Source organism: Poecile atricapillus, chromosome 3 (assembly GCF_030490865.1).
Source record: "Poecile atricapillus isolate bPoeAtr1 chromosome 3, bPoeAtr1.hap1, whole genome shotgun sequence".
NCBI classification, from domain to species: domain Eukaryota; kingdom Metazoa; phylum Chordata; class Aves; order Passeriformes; family Paridae; genus Poecile; species Poecile atricapillus.
The window spans coordinates 7,415,500-7,435,991 of NC_081251.1; the positions used below are offsets into that span (position 1 = coordinate 7,415,500).

A 20,492-nucleotide genomic window follows, 5' to 3' on the forward strand; every position below is an offset into this window, starting at 1 on the left:
TTTGTGAAGCACCAGTTACAGTAAGAATAACATAAAAACCCAAGAGAAAATCAACTAAAATATTTTTTTTTTCAACACTGCTTCTGACTGGTTGTTAAATAAAACCCAAGGCTACTTAGTGAATAAGGAAGATTACAAAAACTTTTAACAATTCAGGAAGCACAATTCACCTTGCAGCATTATTCATTTTCTGCACTGAAAAAAGGGTGGGGGTTGGTGAAAAAACTAAAGTACTTATGCAAATGCTGAAATTAAACCTGTCCATGGGTTTGTGTTTAAATTGACTTATTGCAGGCTCTGATTCAAAGCTGCCTTATTGCTGTGGAATTGATATGGACTTTCCCTGGGCAGTTTCTCTGACTGAAAGGTGAAGTAAAAAATAGTCTGGGGATGCACAGGTGTATTGAGTTGTTCCATTGCAACCTGGGCAAAGCAGAGTTTGCAGATATAGATTTACATGGAATAATGCCTGGGAAGTTTCCTGTTTCTCATTTACCACTCCAGGATTGATGAAGACTTCATCATGCCAAGCAAAGACGGGAATTTTACCAGGAACCTTTAACATCTTTATAATAATGACAGAGCTTCTTTCCCTGGCTGTGTCTCTGTATTAAGGTGTTTCTTATTTTTCATCTGATTTTAAATCCTGTCAGTCTAGTGAGCACTACTCGGGCAGAACTGAGCTGGCTCCTTGTAAGACAAAATAGCCCAGGATCTCAGCATGGCAGAAACATGGGACACAACTCTTGTACTCTTTGTCTTTCCAGCAGGTTGAAACTGCCATGTTTGCAGTTGTCCCTCCAGTAATATGCTCACTAAGTGCCAAGACACTAATCTAGGCAGTGGCATCCAATCCATGGTGATCCCAGTTCAAAAGAGGAAAAGCAAATTCAGCCACAGCAATGCAGAGCAGTATTTCTTGGAAGGACTGCCAGCACCAAGTGCCAGTGGATTTATCTTGTTAGGGAGTAAAAGCCCTTTTCCTGACACTGCTGACACAGGACAGAAGGATAATTTTGCCTTAATCTATTTAGCCATGAAGGTTAAAGTTAACAGGTGAGAATTTATTGATCACAAATATTAGAATAAGTTTTTCTTAAGTGTTTTAGTGATTCTGCAGCCAAAATTCCTCTGGCAAATGAATTTTCAAAAACACTGGGAGTAGATCAGTGAAGTCGATCAGCAAATTGTTATAGATTCCCCTTTCCAAAGGAAGAAAGCAAGAAGCAGGATAAAAGCAAGACAAACCATGTGTGAGAATTCAAGTGACCCATTAATGGCTGATAGTATGATCTCTTTTCACACTCCATTGATTTCAGCTCTGGTTTAAACTCTGTTAAACATTAACGTCAATGTAAGTGACAAGGTGACTTGCTCTGACAGACTTACCTCTGGTCAAAGACAACTTTCAACTCCAAAAAAAACCCCTAAACCCTTAGGTTTTTTCAACTCTACTTTGGGAAAAGACCGAAAAATTAGATCCAACCCTCTGAATGCAATAACTTTGTCCCTGATTTGAGGTACAGCACAATGTTATTTTTTGCAGCTGGTGAAAGAATTTGCCTTTGCTTCCGTTTTTCATGGAAAAGTCCAGCAGGATGTCAGGCAGATGGGGGCAGCAGCACCTCAACTCAGCGTTACACCAGCCAAGAGCCACACTCAGGGGAAACTTCTGTGTTCCATCAACACAGATCTTTTGTGTAGACTCCCATAAGACAACTTAAAACCACAGTGATCTCTTTGCCATTTCAACGAATCCCTGTTTTTATTAATTTTATTAATTATTAATCATGAAATCACTTTACTGTTTTACACTGTTTTGCCTATCTTTGTCATAGTATGTACTTATTTTATAGCATCTCTCCAGAAATCTGTGAATCTGAGAAAATTTGTGTTTCACAGCAACTTAGGAAACATTCTGAAATCTGAGATTTATTTCAAATTTTCACAATATTTATATCATTCATCCCTTAAAAGGAATGTGTAATTCCAGAGAACCTCACAAAATTCAGTACACAAGAGGTACACTACTCAAAAGTAGTACTGGTCCTCAGAACCCAACAGTATGTATGAAATAACAGGTTTTTAGCACCTAAAATTGAAAGATTTGTGGGGGAAAAAAACACGCATTTGTAGCAAATGTAGTAGGGATCCCAGCCTATTGGGATTCGAGTGGTTTCTTGGCTTGCATCAAAACTTGAGTGTGGAGAAACAAATGCGTCTGAAATGACTGCAGCTCTGTTTTACCAAGGTGTTATTTACTAACTGTGGCATAAGGATTGTAAAATTGCAACAAATAACCTTGCTCAACCCCATTACTTTGCTATTGTCAGCACTTGGCACTTGTGAAGTTCCTGTGTGCTTGAGCATTTTTGCCTGCCTGCACTGCAGCTAGGGATAGCAAGTAAAACCCCTGTGTCTGCTCAGCAGCTGGCAAAGTTTTATTTGCCATAATTCAGTCTGCATGAGTCAGCACTGCCTCCCTTCACAACATGGTCTGGCCTGTCTGGAAAGCTGCTTTCTCTATGGTTACATAGATGTTCTGTAAATCCCAAAATAATTTCAGTGCGGTAGGCAAAGAAGCCTTTGCCACACTGAACAAATACAGTCCAGCTCCCCATCCACTACTAAATCATATCAGTGCTTGGCAGGGAACAAAGTTGGGACATGAATATTTTATTTTATACAGCTATGAAGTAATAGAAAATCCTGCAAAATGAATACAGTAGCCATTTGTTATTTTAAAACCTGTGTGGGCTTCTGGTCCAGAGAGCAAACCAAGATCTCTAGAAGTTCTATTTCTGATGCAGCGTGTGCTTTGTGCCTTCTACGCCTTTTTGATAAATTGCTACTCAGAATCAATATCAGAAATGCACCACTCTTGTTCTTTTAGGTGTGGAAAGCAAATATTAATTTGTCCTTTTATTTATCCCATTAAATAAAGTGTTTTATGCCTCCATTTTAAAATAAAGATGTGAGTTAAAAGACAGTACATAGCATTTACTCAAAAAGAGGAAAGTGGTTGGACACTGATGTAAATATGAAACCTGCAGCAGCAATGAGTGAGGGCTCACTGCTTCTGTGTTCACTGGAGGGAAAAAAAGAGGAGGTGCAAAAGAAAATTTAGCATGAATAATAGAGTTGACTCTAATAATAGGGGTCAGAGCTGTCACTCCTCAGGTAGGTGTGGCTGTTCCTAAGTAGTTCTTTATAGCTGGGACAACAAGCTGGTCTCTCCAGATGAGGAAATGCCACTCATTAGGAAACAAAATTAAACAGCTCACTACAAGAGGAATGTGTGCAAGTCGCTATTGAGCAATTACTGCTTTTTGCCCACTCAGAAATAATTGTCACTTTATGTTCCTCGATCTCTGACCAATAACTGTGCACAAAGCATGGCTTATTCTTGTAGTAACTGATTTCTGGTGTTCATTTGATTCTGGTTTAACTTTATGTGTTTTAAACATACATTTATAGGAAGATGTCTGTCATCAAGCTTCAACACTGCCTGGTCAGAGGGCTTGGACAGGGAGAATAAAGCATTCACTTCTGGTGTGCCTTCCTGCAGCAGAGCAAAGAAAATAAGCAATATTATGGAGTAAACTAAGAGCAGAGAAGAAGTCATGTTACTTTTTGCCACTCAGTTCAGGCTAAGCAATTTTATTCATGATGTTTTTTCCTGTCAGTGGAGGTCTTTCCTTATTACTCTAAAGACAGCAAAACTGCTTGTAACAGGAAACTGAGGACAGAGTACAGATAATGATCAAAAAATAAAGCCTTAATGTGAAAATTGAGTTGCTAGTATTAGTTTCTTCATCTTCATTATATCTCGTTAGGTTTTGCTGTTGTATATTGGTTTTGGCTCAGACATGACAAGGAGGTCATAGAATCATATGATGGGCTGAGTTTGACCTTAAAGATCATCTAGTTACAACCTCTCTGCCACAGGCAGGGACACCTCCCACTAGAAGCCCAGGTTAATAAATGATACCATAACAATCCTAGAGGATGAGATATTGCTTATAGTAAATCCTACTTCTGCTCCTCCCACACTTTTCATCTTAATTCGTCTCCTCTGAGTAGCTGTTGTGCTTCAGCCCTGCCCCTGTGTCTGGAACAAGCCTCTATCTTATCATACTATTTGTTTCTTCTCCTTTCAGCTCCCTTTTCTATCATCAGTTATTATTAAGCAATTTCTCTTACTTTAATGGCTTTTTGAAACTAATTAATTCCTGCAGTTTTAAGTTTCTTTGCAACTGTCTACTCGTTGCTAGTAGTGTACTGTCACCAGAATGGACTTTTATTTCATTTAGTATTGGACATCAGCCCCCAAAAACACATGTTGAAGCTTGTAAAAAGCACTCTTTCCAACCCCTGAGATGCCCAAAGGCAATATCTGCAACAGTGCCTGTAGAAACTCCACCTTCATAAAAATAGTGTTTTTCTTTTGAACCTACTTCAAGCAGTCGTCAAACTGAGTGAAAACTTATCTCATTCTCTATTTTAAAGATGTAATACTAGCTTGTGCCTCAGACATTACTAATAAAACATCTCTGTAAAACCTTTTGGTTCAGTAAGAGTTCAGAGTTCAAGGATGAATTTTTTTATAGCTGACACTAAACATTTTATGTCTACATACTCCATTTTCAAGGAAGAGTGACTTGAGGGGCTGCTGCATTCAAATGTGTCTGCACTACAGATTGTGCGTCCTTCCTCCTCCTTCCTCTTCTACACAGGAAGAAGTGTATCTTTCTGATAATTAATTAATCTTATATATATTTATTCTTCTAGTATCTCTGATCAGCTCCAGTTCATTGTGATAATGTAGATGCATTGAATTTGTGCAGAATCAGAACACATAAAGCTTTGATGTGCTAATTTTGCATACCAGGTTATCTTGCTAGGGAGTCAGCTGAATTTTTAATTCCCTACAACTCCTCCCTCCCAGGCAACAGGTCAAAAGAGGTGATTCTAAGATTCCCTTGGGTGTCCAGCTCTGGGGTCTAGCACAAGAAAAGTGTGGTCCTGTTGGAGTGGGTCCAGTTCAGACCATGAAGATGCTCGGAGGGCTGGAGCACCTCTGGTATGAAGCAAGACTAAGCGAGTTGGGATTGTTCAACCTGGAGAAGAAAAGGCTCCAGGGAAAACTTCTTGTGGCCTTTCTGTACTTAAAGGGGCCTGTGAGAGAGATGGGAAGAGGTATTTTCAGTGGGCTTGTTCCAGCAGGAGAAGGAGTAATGGTTTTAAACCGAAAGAGGGTCGATTTAGATGAGCTATAACAAAGGATTTTTTTTACAATGAAGGGGGTAAAACACTGTCAGGGAGGTCATTGATGCTCCATCTCTGCAAATATTCAAGACCAGGTTGGACAGGGCTCAGAGCAACCTGATCTAGTTGAATATGTCTCTGCTTATTCCAGGGGGTTTGGATTAGAAAGGTCCTTTCCAACCCAAACTATCACATTTTGTGATTTTCCTGGCTTCAGTTTTGTCTCAAAGGAGGTATTAGGCAAGGTGTATAGTTACCTCAAATGCAGTACATTGCTGCTTTCCTATAGGGATCTCACATTAATAAAGCAGGCGGGTCATTTCCCATCTGTCATATTTACAGAATCCAATATCCCAACATCCTTTATACAATTCCTGCTTTATACACTTTGTCACCTCAAAGCCAGTGGTTAAGCACAGACATGGCCCAAGTTAATTTGCTTGTGGGATGTGGCAATAACACCAATTACAGAAGAAAGGAACCGTGAGGTTCTTTGAAAAGTCACCTAGTTCAATGTTCAAAGCATGATCAACTGTATTTATCAAACTCCTCCAACATCTGTCTAATCTGTTCTTAAGAGACTTTCATTCACAGATTTTCACACTGCCCTTCCCAATCCTTAACTACTGTAATCAGTAACCTGATCGATTTTGTCTTATGAGAAGAAACATGTTCATCTGGTTTATTGTTATCTTAATCCTTTCTACAATGGCCTTTATGAACCTGTAAACTGTTATGCCTGATGCAAGCACTTGTCTTCAGTGCAGAGCAGGCTGGAGGTGTTGTCAGCACAACAAAGTCACATTTAGAACTGCTGTATCACTATAATGTGTACTAAACAGATTAAAGGCTGCATTTTAAGAGGTGTTAGAAAGTAATTCAAGTGAAAAATGTCAGATGAGAGACTTTTTAGTTGGGCTTCAGAGAAGCCTGTTCTTGACCCAGGGCTGCTTTGATAGCCCAAATAATTATTTGGAATTATATGAAGCACTGCTCATGAAATCTGCAGATGTCTTCAAAACAGCCCAAGGCCACCTGAGCCCCTTGAATAACACAAGTTTTAATCCACCTACACAGGAAATATCTATGCATCAAAGCTGAGGTTACTGTCTGTTCATAGGATAAAAATACAAAGCATGTTTTTGGGCTGGGTGTGAGGGAGAAGAATGCTGTATCTTCAAAAGCAGTGAATCAGATGAGGGCTGAGGAGGTCACAAGGGGTAAATGCATGAATGCTGCCAGTGCAATGTGGCAGCTGCAACAGCAAATGCAGACATCAGGCGTGTAAGCAGAAATATTACCCCGTGGTAAGTGCTAGGATGTGGCCATGGCCATTGCATGGCACAAGAACGTGACTGTTCCGGAATCACCGTCAATGATAAAAGGTGTAACAAACTGGAAAGGCTCATTAGGAACCCAGAAGAATGAGTCAGTGGAAAAATCTGGGTTGTACAAAGGTGATAGGTAATTATCTACCCAGCAAAAGCATAGCAGAAAGGCGCTGTAATCGTGCACGGCGAGATCCCCTCGCTGGAGAAGGAAAACGTTTGGTGGTTAAAAATTACGGCATTTTCCACATATTGCCTTCCTTTAATTTTTGGAAAGATAAACCCCTGAAACCCTACGTATTTCAGTGCACTGAGCTGTGCCTGGCGTGAGACCAATTTAGCTGCCGGTGCCAGCCCCCTCAGCGCTGGCGTGAGGGTCCCAGCGGGACACGCTTCCCATGGAGAGCACCAAGGGTGCTGTCACCTGCTCCCAGGTGGAAGAACTGTCCTCATCTGGGAGCTTCGCCTGTGCAGAACAGACGCCACGGCTTTTCAGCATCGAGTAGGGATAGGACTGGAATAGAGCCGGAAAGCTGAAACAGAGGTATGGAACAGATGAGGAGGCAGCGGTGAACAAGGACGGGGTGAATCTGTCCGTCAGGTCTTTAAGCAGTAGCTGTTACCGTATAGCAAAGGCTCGGTGTCGACATCCCCGGACCGCGGCACTGTTTGGCGAGCCCGGCACAGCCCCGGGGGCTGCACCGCAGGGCACAGCCACCCATCCATCGGCCTCCGAGAGCCCCGTCCCGGCTGCGGCGGAGCCCGGCCTCGGGCAGCGCCCGCCCCCTCCCCCGCCCCCGCCGCCATGTTGTGGGGCCGAGCGCCGCGGGAGGCGCAGGGGCCGCGGCCCGGCGGAGCCGCCGCTCGGGGCAGCGCAACAGGTACCGGGGGGCGCGGGCTCGGCGGGACCGCTGCGGGCTCCACTGCGGCGAGCCGCTTTACTTATCTTTTATTCTTTAGCTGAGTATGGGCTCTCTTTTCATTTTCTGATTTTTTTTTTTTCCTTGGGTGGGGGTGGTGTCTGGGGCTTTGGGCGGTAGCGCCGGTGGCTCCCACTGCCGGCGCCGCCGCTGCTCGCCCGCGCTCCCTCAGTGCGCTGAGGAGAGATCCCGGTGCCCGTGCCCCGACAGCTCCCGGAGCGCCCTGCTGAGGTGAGGTGACTCGGACGCGTTCGTAGAGCCCAGTTCCGTGTGGTGATGGTGATTTTGTTCCGTGTGGTTAACTGTGAAGACCCGGAGTTTGGAGAAACCGAGCTGGTTTCTGCAGTTAAAGTTTACAAACTGTTCTGGCTGTAAATAGACCGGCTTTTCTCGGTCTCGACTTCTCACCGCGGCATGTCGTAATTCAGAAAATAGAATGAGGCTGAGGTACGTGATTCGGTTCCCAAAACATTAAGGTACCATTTTGAATACAGCAAAAGGTTTTCAGGGTAGATGGGGCTTTGACATCTGACACATTGCAGAACTCGAAAGTAGATCGTGCTTTAAGATAGTGCCTGCGTTCTGTGAAGTTATTCTTGCAGCGGTTCTCTTAAACATCAGTCGGAAATTCCCCATCTAAAACACGGGAGTGAGAAGTCTCAAGCTTCTTTGCCCTTGTGTCCAGGCTGCCCTGTCGTGTGCATCGCTCTTTTGGGAAAATGATGTTTTTTAGAACTCGTTTGCTGTTGGTGCTGGCCTGTGGTAGCCCCAGCTCCCACGCCGGAGTGTGCACAGGCAAACTCGGGGGTGAGTGAAGCAGAACGTGCTGTGGGCAACATCGGTGGCACATAAATAGCTGCTGTCTCTCGAGAACTCTCAGTCATTCCTCTGAAATTTGCTTGTTACAAACATCTGTATCCCCTGATGCGACGGCGACGTGTAGAAGCAATGAGTGCTAGGAACTAATTGGATAAATAGCTGCCTGGGTTTCGTTCTGCAACCAAACCCGGTTCATTTTTGTAAACTTGTTTCCACTCTACCTCCTCTGTTTTGTTGACTGTACTTTTTTATTCTGATTCAGCTGGGTGGGGCATTCACACCACCGTACCTCTGAGTATTTAGAAAAACCCTAATTCAGACTCTGGGCTATGTATGATGTGAACTGCGTGATACCTGCAGACATGGATTTAGGCTGCTCTGTGCTCTCTTTGAACAGATTTTTTTGTTAGATTAGCTTCCTAACTCAGATGCCTAAATTAGATCAAGTGAATATGCTTATCCTTTTAATTACCATCCTGAGGGAATTGCATTTACTTTTTTATCCTCCATCTGTACAAGATCTGGGATACAGGACGTATCCCTGGCTGAGTTGTAGTTGTCACTGTAATAGAAACAAAAAGGATGTTCCTGTAGCAGTTACAATATCAAAATGGGGTACCTGTAGCCTGTTTGTGTTAATCATAAAAATAACAGGATTTTCTACTGTAGGTGCTGGTCAAAGCACCAAAGCTTTATGGGTGCTTAACTTGTTTAACCATTCTTTTAGACGGAATGAGATAGATCAAGGTGGAAATGATGCATGGATGATTTTGAATTGTGTTTTTGGAAAGACTGTTAATTGAGATTCAGGTATTATACTGATTTGAACCACAGCAGTACTTACAGTAAAGTTTTTTACAAATATTTCTGCTGTAGTCTTTAATGTTGAAAAGTGAATTAATTTCATGCCAGAGGAAAGGAGCTATGAAAAATGAGCCCCAGTCTGTAGGTGATAGTATTTCTTCATTGAGCTGCTTGTCAGGAGTTGGTGAGGAAAATGAGGCAGCAGCATTTGGAAAGTGAAAGGTGTGCATGCTTTGTTTGGGGTGTTATCAGAAACCTTCTCAGCCTTTGAAAATAGGCATCTGTCAGGAAAATACCTCGGGATTAGCTCCTGAAAGGCAGTGAAGTCCAGATTAGTTGCAAATTGAGACGGATGTCCCTAGTCTGAAAGATAACCTGTTAGTTAACAGTTTGCAAGTAAACTATCTGCTGTTGTCTCAAAAGATTTAATTTGACCAGCATGCAAAATATGTTAAAAAATCATTTAATGACACTTTTCTTTTAAAAGCCAGAGCTGGTCTCTTTGCCTTTTTAAAACTGGTTCAAAAATTTGACATCTTTATTTGTAGTGTAATTTCTGGCCTATTTTCACTTGAAAGGAAATATCTCCGTTTTTAAAAAGCTTTTACTTGTTTCCATTTATTTTTATTTACCTCAAATGTAGTTATAGAATAATATTGTTTTGAAGGGACTTCTGGAGGTCATCTGGTCCATCTCTATGAAAAGCATGATTAGCTCAGGTCATTCAGAGCCATGTCTAGTTGTGTTTGGATTACCTCTGAGGCTGGAGATCCCAAAAACTCACTGGACAGCCCTCTTCAGTTTGGTACCCACACTGGGTCAGAGAACATCCCATCCCCTTGCCCAGGCTGCCAGTGAAGACATGAAACAATTCTGCCCATGCTGTCAGCTCCTGGAGAGCATCATTAGTTCCAGCCAGATGGATTTGGAACTACTGACCACAGCCCTTTGAGTCTGGTTTTCCACCCAGTCTACAGTCAACATTTTCAAACTATATTCCACCAGTTTGGCAGTAAGGATACTGTGGGAGACCATGTTAAAACCCTTTGTAGTGTCAAAATAAGTTGCTATGCCCTCGTTCCCAGGGCCAGTCATCTTAAAGATGAGATGTGGCTTGTCCTCATAGCCACATGCCATTTCCTATCACCTTTTTCTTCTTCGGGTACCGGTAGGTGGGTCCCAGGAGGATTTGCTCCATAATCTTTCTAGGGACTGAAGTAAGATTTAGCAGCCTTCTGTTTGCCTTTTTCCAGCCACCAGGATCCTTGACCAGTCACTAAGATTCCCCCAAAAATAACAGATCTTGGTCTTACAGTGACATTAGCCAATGTTCCTGGCAGCACTGGGCCTGTGATTTGTTCCATGTATATGTATGCAAATGCTCTACTTCCTTGTCTTCAAGTTGTTTTGACTTTCAAAAGCTGCTTTCTATTCAGTGCAGTGTTAAATCTCTTGGTAAAGGACATTAGATGATGGATCCTGACACGTTTTTAAGTTTTGGGCTGACGCTTGATGCAGACAGTCCTGTGAAAATTATGAGAGCAGTAGTTGGCTGACAGAGAGTTTGGGGTGTTGCTTGGATTGGAAGGTTCATTTTATGTGGCTGAATGATTGGCAAAGTCAGTAACCCTTCTTAGGCTTTTTTTGTCTTAAGTGATGATTGGTGATTATAAAGATAAAGTTCAAATTAGAGAGTTCTCTTTATTTTATGACTGACTGACCTATTTCAAGCACTATCACTTATCAGTAAAACATTTAACACAAAGCCTACTTTGAGGTTCAGAGGTTGAACCTAGATATGGGGTGAAATAGGGTAGTTACTGTACTCCTCTTACCTTTAAAAACATACTATCACTCCTTCACTTTTTAATATTACACTTTTCTTGTGTGCCCTGGTTGGTAATAGGTGATACATCAGACTCCTTTGAAGGGAAACACTCATGTTAGAGTGCCTGGTTAGATTTATGGAAGGGCTAAGCAGCTGTTTTAAGTGATCCTGAAATTGTCAACTGCTTAGTTGCAAATATTGCAGGTATCTGAATTCCCTCTGGTATCATGTGTCTGAATCCTGATCAATATAGAACTGGGAGATTTATGTCTACATAAGTTCAAGTTCCTTCCAGTGACAGACCAATGTAAGCCAAAATTTTAAGCCAGCTGTGAGCAGTGCAGCCTTGTTTTCTGTGGCATTGGCTGTCCGAGTTTGATCAGATGTGAGCCTGTGTTGAATTTTTTCTTGTGGTCAGTATATTTAGAGCAGCTTTTAGCCATGTGGATCCTCTGGTGTCTAATACGGGTACTCAAACATATAGCAGTCTCTCTCTTCCTTGAGAGAAAACCACTAAATTTGCTTGTGTCTTCTCTGTCTGGTTGCCTGCTTTTTACGAATATTATATTCAGTTAAGATCCTTGCAAAGGACACCCTTCTGTTAAGCTTGTTTCCTGTTGGACTATGGGGTTCATCAAAGTAGTTAACTACTCATGTCTCATACTCTGAGAAAGGCAAGCTAAGAATTCAGGCATCTTGGTTGCTTGGTTACTAGAATGTTACTGCTTTCATTAATTCCCTTCTCTATCAGGATGGTGTTCAGGGGTTTTTTGTTGGGTTTTTGTTTTTGTTGGTTTTTTGTTGTTTTTGTTTGTTTGGTTTTATTCTCAGATTTATTTAAGGATAAGTCTTTAGAAAACAAATAGGAGACTTTATTTCATGAGTTCTTCTTCTTACTTCTACCTATACATTGTTTTATTGCCCTATGATACAGGGACTGTAGTAACTCGTTTTTCTGGTACTGTTGTGTCATTAGCACTAAATGTTGTAAAGGTGAGAATTAGGTCACATAAAAATTATAAAGTAAAAATGGAGCTGTTGAAATGTCATTTTCCTTTAAATTCTGAGTATTTAGAACTTTATCAGTATAGTAACATGGCCAAGTTGGTTACTTGGATCCTAGAGTTAAAATAATAGATTGAACATTAATATATAGATGAGCAGAGTGTTGTGTAACTCTTATTTTCAGAACAACACATAAAATTCAAATGATGTAACATCATGACAGTAGCAGCACAAAGCACTGGAATTACCTAATAGAGGACAAGTACCTGAGAACTATTTTTAAACATTTTGGCAGCTACAGATAGTTGAAAAGGCATGGTTGATCCAGAAAAGTCACAGCTTCTTTGGAGCAGCGATTCTGAGAGCAGGAAGTTTGACTTGAGACACTTTGATATGAGATGTTGCTTCAGAATTAGCAGACAGTAATTCTGGGCAGGATCTACTAGTGAAAATGTTCAAGGCTGATGCAAGTGGAGCTTGTGAAATGCTGTGGCATCAGTCATGAGCAGCATCTGCAGTTAGTGATTCAACAGCATACACATGAAGTAAGGGAAGAACAGGAAATGGGAGTTAACTCTTCTTTGTTTCTAAAAATATTACAATTGGAATGTGAAAAAATTACCTATTATGGCTATACTAATATATGTATCAAAAAATCAGAGTGTATTTAAATAATACTTCAGTCTTATCTTTCAAAGTTCAAGAATTTTACTAATCAAAAGCTAAAACTTTATAGCTTTTTCCACTACGCTCTTAGATAGGACATGTGTCTTTTTAACTGAAATACTTTCGCCCCTCAGGATTTTACGTGATATTGAGATGTTTGTCTAACGCAGATGATAATTGATTCCCTAAGATCATGAAATTCAATTTTGGGTGCTCAAAACATTATTACTGTATGCTCTAGAGATCTGTGCTAAAGGTCTAAGAGACCACATTTCAGCTGGATGGCTTGAAGGACTGTTCTTGATAATATAAGCATGGATGAGACTTGTGGATGGGAGTGGGGTCAGAAGCAGGAGTCTTCAGCTGGGGCAGGTGGGAGGTGCTGTGGCCACAGTGCCTGTGTCCTGGGTCCAGCTCAGGAGCACTGGGCTGGTCCCAGAGTCCCTGCGCTGGGTGGGATCTCCATTACACCCACGCTTTCCTGTGTCACTTTGGGGAATGCATTTTTACCCATCCACTATCCAACTGAAATACTCCTACCTCATTATTTTTTCCTGTTTTGACTGCCTTATGCTAATCTTTGCTTCTTCTCCCACAAGGTTTCCCTGTTTTTTGATTCATCAGAGATAAACACCATTTCTGTGCTTTAAAGGCTTCTTGTGGCCTTTCTTCTCTCTGCTTGTCATCTTTTGAGAAGTTAAACCTGCAATGGCTTTGTGCACCTGCCCAGCCTGAGAGCAGACACCTAAACTGTAAATCCAGTCTCACTGAATGGTTTACATTCATTAGTTTTACAGATGGTCAAAGACTGTTCTCTGCTGAGCACAGAGGAGTGCTCACGTATCTTTTATTTTATGCTTTGCTATAGCAGCCCATTAGATGTTCTGTACATTTTGCACTGTTATCTGTGTCTGAAAGCTGAGCAGCAAGTTAAGTAGCATCTCTTCTATCATAAGAAGAAAATAATGTTAAGAATTCTTCTGTTAGTTTGTTTTTTGTTTTTTCTTTTAGCATTTTGCTTGTGCTCCTAATGGAAGGACACAGGAGTAGGCTCAAAATTTTCCTCTAAGGTGGCAAGATTTTAAATGAATAAGCTTCAAAGTAACGTGCTCTTAATGTTTCCAGTCATGGTTGAAGTAAGAAAACAAAGAAAAGAAGACAACTCTTCAAATATTTACTTCTTGCCCAAGTCCACCTTGACATAAATTAGGAGTTACAGTGTGAAAGTGGAGAACTGTAGGTTTCAAGGTGTGTGGACCTCACCAAACAGCATTTAAGGGTGCTTGCACAAAGGTTGCAAATAATTAGATGTGAGAATTGGTGTGTTTTAAAACAGAATCTAAAAAAAAAGGCATTTCGAGTAGGGAGTCATGTGAATTAGAAAGTTGGAAGGAAAAAAAGAAAAAAACCCAACCAAACCCAAGAGTATTTTAAGTTACCACCCCTTGAGGAGCAAGTGTATCTCACTCAGCTCTCTGGAAAGGTTACAGTATGCAGCCTAGAGTTCTTTCTCAAAGGTAGAAGCTCAGAGCCTTCAAAAAAATTCTTATAAATAGTCTACCCTCTGCTTCTTGTTTTTCATTTCCTTTTTAAGCAAAGCAAGCAGAGTTGGTGATGTCTGTCTGTCTGGGATCAGGTGAGTGAATGTGTTCTCCCAGGGCGTGACAGAGCTGGGTTCAATTCCCATCTTTTCCTGAGGAAGTTTGTGTCTCCTGGGAAAAGGGCCAGGGAATTAAATAGTGAGCTTCCTGAAGTGGCATTCTCATTCTTTCCCTCATAATAATTTCTTCCTTGCAAAGAAGATTTGAAGTTGGAGGGGCATGGACAGAGAGAGAGAGAGAACTGTGGATCTCTGCCTTAATTAGAGAATAAAAAACAAAATGGGAGAAACCTCCTCTTAGGAAGGAGGAAGGAAAGATCAGTTTTAATCTCCCAAAACAGAGGAGCTGAACTGTGTCTTGATACTTTAAATGGGTGCTTTCACAGCTGAGCAGCTGTGTAAGAAACAGAGTAAACCCAGCAATAGTGACCACACAGCTCAGTTTTTTGAACAGAAACAGAGATCCTTGTATTTTGGATGGTCAGTATGTTCAGAAAGCCTGTTAGTCAGGCAAGGTGGGCAGAAGGGTATTTGTCAGAAAAGTACTTTATGTGTTCTGTCTGAATTACAGAATCACTAGTTTGGAAGAGACCTTCAAGATCATTGAGTCCAACCCAGCCCTAACACCTCAACTAAACCATGGCACCAAGTGCCATGTCCAATCTTTTTTTAAACACATCCAGGGATGGTGATTCCACCACCTCCCCAGGCAGACCATTCCAGTACTTTATCGCCTTTTTCTAATATCCAGCCTATATTTCCCTTGATGCACCTTGAGACTGTGTCCTCTGGTCCTGTCAGTTGGTGCCTGGAGAGAGAGACCAATCGCCACCTGACTACAAACACCTCTCAGGAAGTTGTAGAGAGTGATAAGGTCACCTCTGAGTCTCCTTTTCTCAAGGCTAAACAACCCCAGCTCCCTCAGTCGTTCCTCACTGGGTTTGTGTTCCCAGCCCCTCACCAGCCTCCTATGGACACACTCTCTATTGGGTAGGAAGTTTCTCTTTCCAAGTGAGCAAGGAAGGGGCTTCATACCGTAGGGTTAAGAAGTAAAATGTTTAACACTTTTTTTTTTTTTAATATCAAAATATTAACTAAGGCTCTCAGTACTGTTATCTACAGTAGCAGGGGGAGCAGGAAGAGCCAGCAATGTGCTACCCACAGTCAGCTCCTCTGTTTTGTCACTGATGTCATTCATCTGTTATCAGAGTGGGTGGACTTTGTAAGCCGGCCACAGTGCATTTTGAAAAGGCCATGTGGCTGTATATAACTGTACTGTATAAAGGAGATAAATGCTTAGCCTGCCACAATGTTGAGATGTTTTTTCTTTTTTTTTTTTTTTTTTATCAGTAAACTCTCATACCCGTATGTCTTGAACAAAGGGAAGTTCTAGTCTGTGGTGCTTCATAATGCCTTACTAATGCTTCTTATCTCATTTTTAAGAGAGTACTCCAAAAAAAGCAGGAACCAACTACATGGGCTATTACAGGCTCACTGCTTTGCAAAAATAATGAGTTGTCTTTGTGTTGTCCAGATCTACAGGTGCTGCAAAGAGTAAATCAGGTAACCGGTGCTGCATTCTCCGTCCTTGCTAATTGGTTCTTGCAGCAAAATTCTGCGATATATCTTCCTTCTGCCATGGAGAAAAGGAAAAGAGTAATAGTGTGATCACACATGCTGCTTCCATGGTATTTGCTTTCTTCCAGACAGAGCCTGGTGCACCAGACTTTTATTCCTACTAAAACTATGTGACTGTGGTTTTTCTAAGAAATGTTTTGAAAAAAAAAAAAATGATTCAAGTATAAATATTAATAAAGATTGCGGTAAGGCTGCCCTTCATAAAATAGCTATATGCCTATGATAGGGAAAACAAAAGGCTTTTTTCCTTCTCCTGCAGTGTGCCCAGTCCTAATGTTTTGTAATGCTTTCAGCATGGTCCTGACATGCCCCCTGCTTTTGCAATCTCCTCATTTCTTTTCTCCACTTGTACCAACTATAATAAACACTGAGAGAGGGAAGAGAAGTTGCAGTCTGGCACGTCAGTTTGTGAAAACAATTAGTGTTTTAGAGATTAGGACTAGTCAAATGGCTTGTTTACAAGAACTTGCTGTTCTGCTGTTTAAATGTAAGATTCAAGTTTTCCTGTTTTCACCCTAAATGGCAGCAGGACTTAATGTCATCTACAGTGTTCATAAGGATGTTTGATCCTGTTGTTACAGCATGGATTTCGAGCTGTGTCTGCCATAGTTTCTTACAACTTGTGACTGAGTTCACCAAGCACATCTTCTAGAGCATTTTGCAGAAACAATTTTCTGTGAAATGCTGTGGTGGGGATGGCCATGATTTTATCCATATCATCTGTTTGGGAGATTGGCTATAGTATTTTCTTGGTTTTTATTTTCTTTCTTCACTGAACATTTTTATATGGCATTGTGTAATGCATTTGTAAAAAGAGTCCTTGGAAATTTACAGCTTTCACCTCCATTAATGATTAAAAGTTATCAGAATGATTCTAAAAAAATTTTGTCTTAAAGTGAGAATATTTTGCTGAGATTCCCTTGATAAATAAGTGGTTCACCCTTGTGTCCAAAGGCTTAAGGTACTTTTACACCTTTGCAATCTTTATACATGGTGACTGCAGGAACTTTATTTGCAATTTCTGAAAATAAGCTGCTTTTAGCTTTGATATATGCCTGGTCTCCAAGCCTTTGGGATGTGCTGGGGAAATGCAGAAGACAGAATACTTGTTGAGGGCAAGCTCCATTCTTTGGGAAGGATTGTTTTCACAGACTTTTGAAAAATGTGTGTAGATTTCAAGTTTACTGGACTGTTTCCTCCTTTAAAAAAAAACTGAGGGGAAATTATATTGCCGCAATACTTTCATTCTTCCTTTTTTTACTTCTTGGTACTGTTGAGAATCTGTCACTGGAGAAGTATCTGTGCTTGGTGTAGTCCTGCTGTCTGAATGGCGTGGATCTGTGCAAAGGGATAAGATTTTGTTCCCAGTGCTGGTGAGATAAAAAAATCCTGTAAAAGTCCCATTTATTATTTTTGGTTGTTTCTGTAAGGTCATAGTTTTCTGTTTGTAAGGGTTACTGTCGGAGGGTTTGATTCCCTTCAAGTTTAGTGTTTATTTAAAATATGACAAAGTCTACATATAGACATAATAGTGAGACAACAGAGCTAAATCATGATTTAATCACATCACATTGCTGTAATGTACTCTCAGTGCAGACCCATGGGGCAGTTCCGTCTTGTTTTTGGACCTTGGGTGTTGGTTCATCTACACAGCAATGCCCAGCACAGATTTACCAGGCTGGTTCAGCCCAGACTTGGGAAACTTGGGGAATTTTCAGGTGCACTGAAAAATCTTGTGTTGATGATTTGGTCAGGGATGCTCATTATTTTTGCTGATTAAAATGAACCAGGAACACGCATCCCCCATAGATGGGGTGCCTTCTTAAATAGGAGTGACCTTCACCAAGTGAAAGTGACATCAAAGTTTTCAAAATTTTTCAGATGAAATTGATTTTAAAATGTGGTATAGTTGTGCCTCTAGGGACACTAAAATGAGCAGAAGGGGTTTCCCCATTTCATGTGCATGAAGCTGCCTGGGTTATTTCTCCCACTCATGTACTCAGCAGTTGAGGGTTTTGAAAGCTAAATCTACACAAGCCATTTCAGCAAAACCAAGGCAAAATGTGACTTTCTCTATAACTGTGAGTTGTAGTATTTTAAAAGTATCTCTTAAGATTTGAGGCATTAGGAGTTAATCAGTTTACTATCAAGACCTGTATTGTCTGATACTTATCCCACTTGAATTGAGTCCTTCCCTCAAGTACTGTGTCCAGTTTTTGACCCCACAGTGTAAGCATATGAAAGTACCAGAATATGTCCAAAGGAGGGAAGCAAGGATGGTGGAAGGACTAGAGGACAAGATTTCTGAGGAACAGCTGAGGATGTGAGGTTTGTCCACTTTGGAGAAGAGGCTGAGGGGGTGACCTCATTGCTGACTACATCTTCCTCATGATGGGAGCAGCAAGGGAAGTGCTGGTCTCTCCTGGGGATGGGACACGAGGGAATGGCTTAAAGCCTATGAGAGTACATTGAGATTGGATATAAGGAAAAGTTCTCCACAGAGAGGGCAATCATGCACAAGAAGCTCCCCAGGGAAGGTGTCATGGCCCCAGCTGCTGTTCATGAACTGTTTGGCCAGTACTATTTAGATACATGAGTTAGCTTTTAGGGTGTCCTGCGTGGAGTCTGAAGTTGGACTCAATGATTCTCCTCTTGTGTCCCTTGCAACTTGCAATATTCTATGGTTTTGTGATTACTCATTTAAAAAAAAGCAAACTAAAAACTGCCTGAAATGAAGAGAATAAAGTGAATTGGTGGAAAAACTAATACATGGTCCTTAACCAGTAAGACTAAATCTGGAACAAGTCACATGTAGGTAGAAGTCTTCTGATTCTGGGGGTGTTCTTCAGCATCCTGCTTCTGTGTCATGGTCTCAAGTTCTGTTTTAGACCTCTTTGACAGAACAGCTTTTGCAGAGAAATATGCTCTAGAAATGTTTAACAACATTGGCAGCATTTTTCAGGAAGGCTCTTTATAGATCTCAAGTGTCTCTTGGTAGGCTGCTTGGTAGGTCCATGTCTTGGAAGGGTCCATACTTCCGTTTTTTTTTATCTTTCTGTGGTTGATACCTTGTGTCATTGTGAGAGATCATTTGGACGCAACAACCACCCCATTTACTTTTTTGATAGATACATATGCGTGTGTGTAGCCACAAATGTATGTATGTATAATACTGATGATGTGAACAATTATATAAAGAATTGTTAACAACTGATCCCAGACATTTTTAATTTTATTGAAGAAATGTGCAATAGATACAAAAAAATGCTTTCCTGTCCTCAGGTAGAACCCGAGTGCTCTCTGGTTGTGTGATTTTTGTGCTGAGATGTGCAGGAATTTCTTTGTAGGAAGGGAGTATGGGGGATGTAATATTTCTGTACTTAAAATATGTGGCTGTATTGAGAGGTGAAGGGGGTTTTTGTGTATGTGTGTGGGTAGGAGGTTTGGTGTCTGAAAAGGGGGTGAGCAAGATGTGAATCATGTTTTTTTAAATTAAAATAAATATTTCATTTTTCTAACTTCATCCTGTACAGTAGTTTCTCCACAGAGAGCACGATGATAATCATGTATAAATTTCAGTATTTAAGTAAAATTATCTCATCCAAAGCACAAGCTCACTTCATTGTCTTAGTTCTACGTTTGTTAAACAGTGAATTGTTAATGCTTTTCTCTCAGATAATTATTAGTGACTATTTTGCAATTCTAAAGAATTCTTTATATGTGTACTCCTGAAAGAATGCATACTAGAAGAAAATCTTAGTACTTTGATATTTATTATGAAAGTAAATTCTGCTGGGACCCCGTTTAAATGCTGCTTTTGAGTGTTTATGTAGTACCTCGGAAGGAATAACTTCATTGTGTCGCTTCTGCAAAACTGGCTGATGACAGATTTTTATTTGGGACAAGCCCTTTCTTCAGAATACATCATGTAAGAGTGTTTCCTTTGTTAATAGTGCGTGGAGTGTTGGAGTGGATGAATTTGAATAATGATTGTTTTTCCGCTTCTCAGCGGCAGCTTCCACTTACAGAGCTGAGCACTGAACTTTTTATTTATTTATTTATTTTTTAATGAAAGACTGAATATTTTCCGGGGAGAGCTGGCGGGGATGTGCAGGGACCCCGGGCTGTGCTGTCCCCAGCCATATGTCCCGGCTAGCCGGGGGCTGTTTGTGTGCATCACTCCGAACAGTTGGTACTGTTTTCCTTTAAGAACTACCACAAGCTTCAGGACTGCACTGCATACCCTACACAAAAAAAAAAAAAAAAAGATCCCGCCACCCCCTCCCCGGTGTAGATGCCGCTGGTTCAGCAGCAGCCCCGGGCCGGGCATTGTTTGCTGTCGGAAGTGGGGCCGGGGACGGACGCGCCCCGCTCGGCTCTGCCCTTGTTGCATTATTAATGGCACGATGTTTTCATGTTGCAGATGGCTGAGGGCTAGCGGGGCGCATTCGGGACCATGATGGCTCAGTTTCCCGCAGCCATGAATGGTGAGTAGCTCCGGGTTGCTCAGGTAAGGGTGGGAGGTTTGGGATTTGTTGTTTGTTTGTGTTTTGTGGTGCCCGCGGCAGCGTTTGGGTCACTTCGCTGCAGATCGCTGTGCAGAGCCTGAGCCGGTG

General features: G+C 41.4%; 2 protein-coding genes across 4 annotated transcripts in view; one reads left to right on the forward strand and one right to left on the reverse strand.

Moving 5' to 3' along the window:
* Positions 1 to 6,409: 6,409 nt before the first annotated feature.
* On the reverse strand, positions 6,410 to 7,932 carry LOC131577072 (uncharacterized). The gene is made up of 3 exons (XM_058834423.1): positions 7,925 to 7,932; positions 7,220 to 7,519; positions 6,410 to 7,129 (listed from the first exon to the last, which is right to left on the reverse strand). Exons 1-3 carry the CDS (start codon positions 7,930 to 7,932, stop codon positions 6,934 to 6,936), a joined length of 504 nt encoding a protein of 167 aa, XP_058690406.1. The 3' UTR covers positions 6,410 to 6,933.
* Positions 7,387 to 20,492, forward strand: part of ITSN2 (intersectin 2) — an 80,140-nt gene continuing 67,034 nt past the window's right edge. For all 3 annotated transcript variants that reach the window (XM_058833862.1, XM_058833860.1, XM_058833861.1), the window contains exons 1-2: positions 7,387 to 7,477; positions 20,300 to 20,363. In XM_058833862.1, the coding sequence (XP_058689845.1) occupies positions 20,333 to 20,363 (31 nt within the window). In that variant the 5' untranslated portion in view covers positions 7,387 to 7,477; positions 20,300 to 20,332. The remainder of the gene's footprint in view (positions 7,478 to 20,299; positions 20,364 to 20,492) is intronic.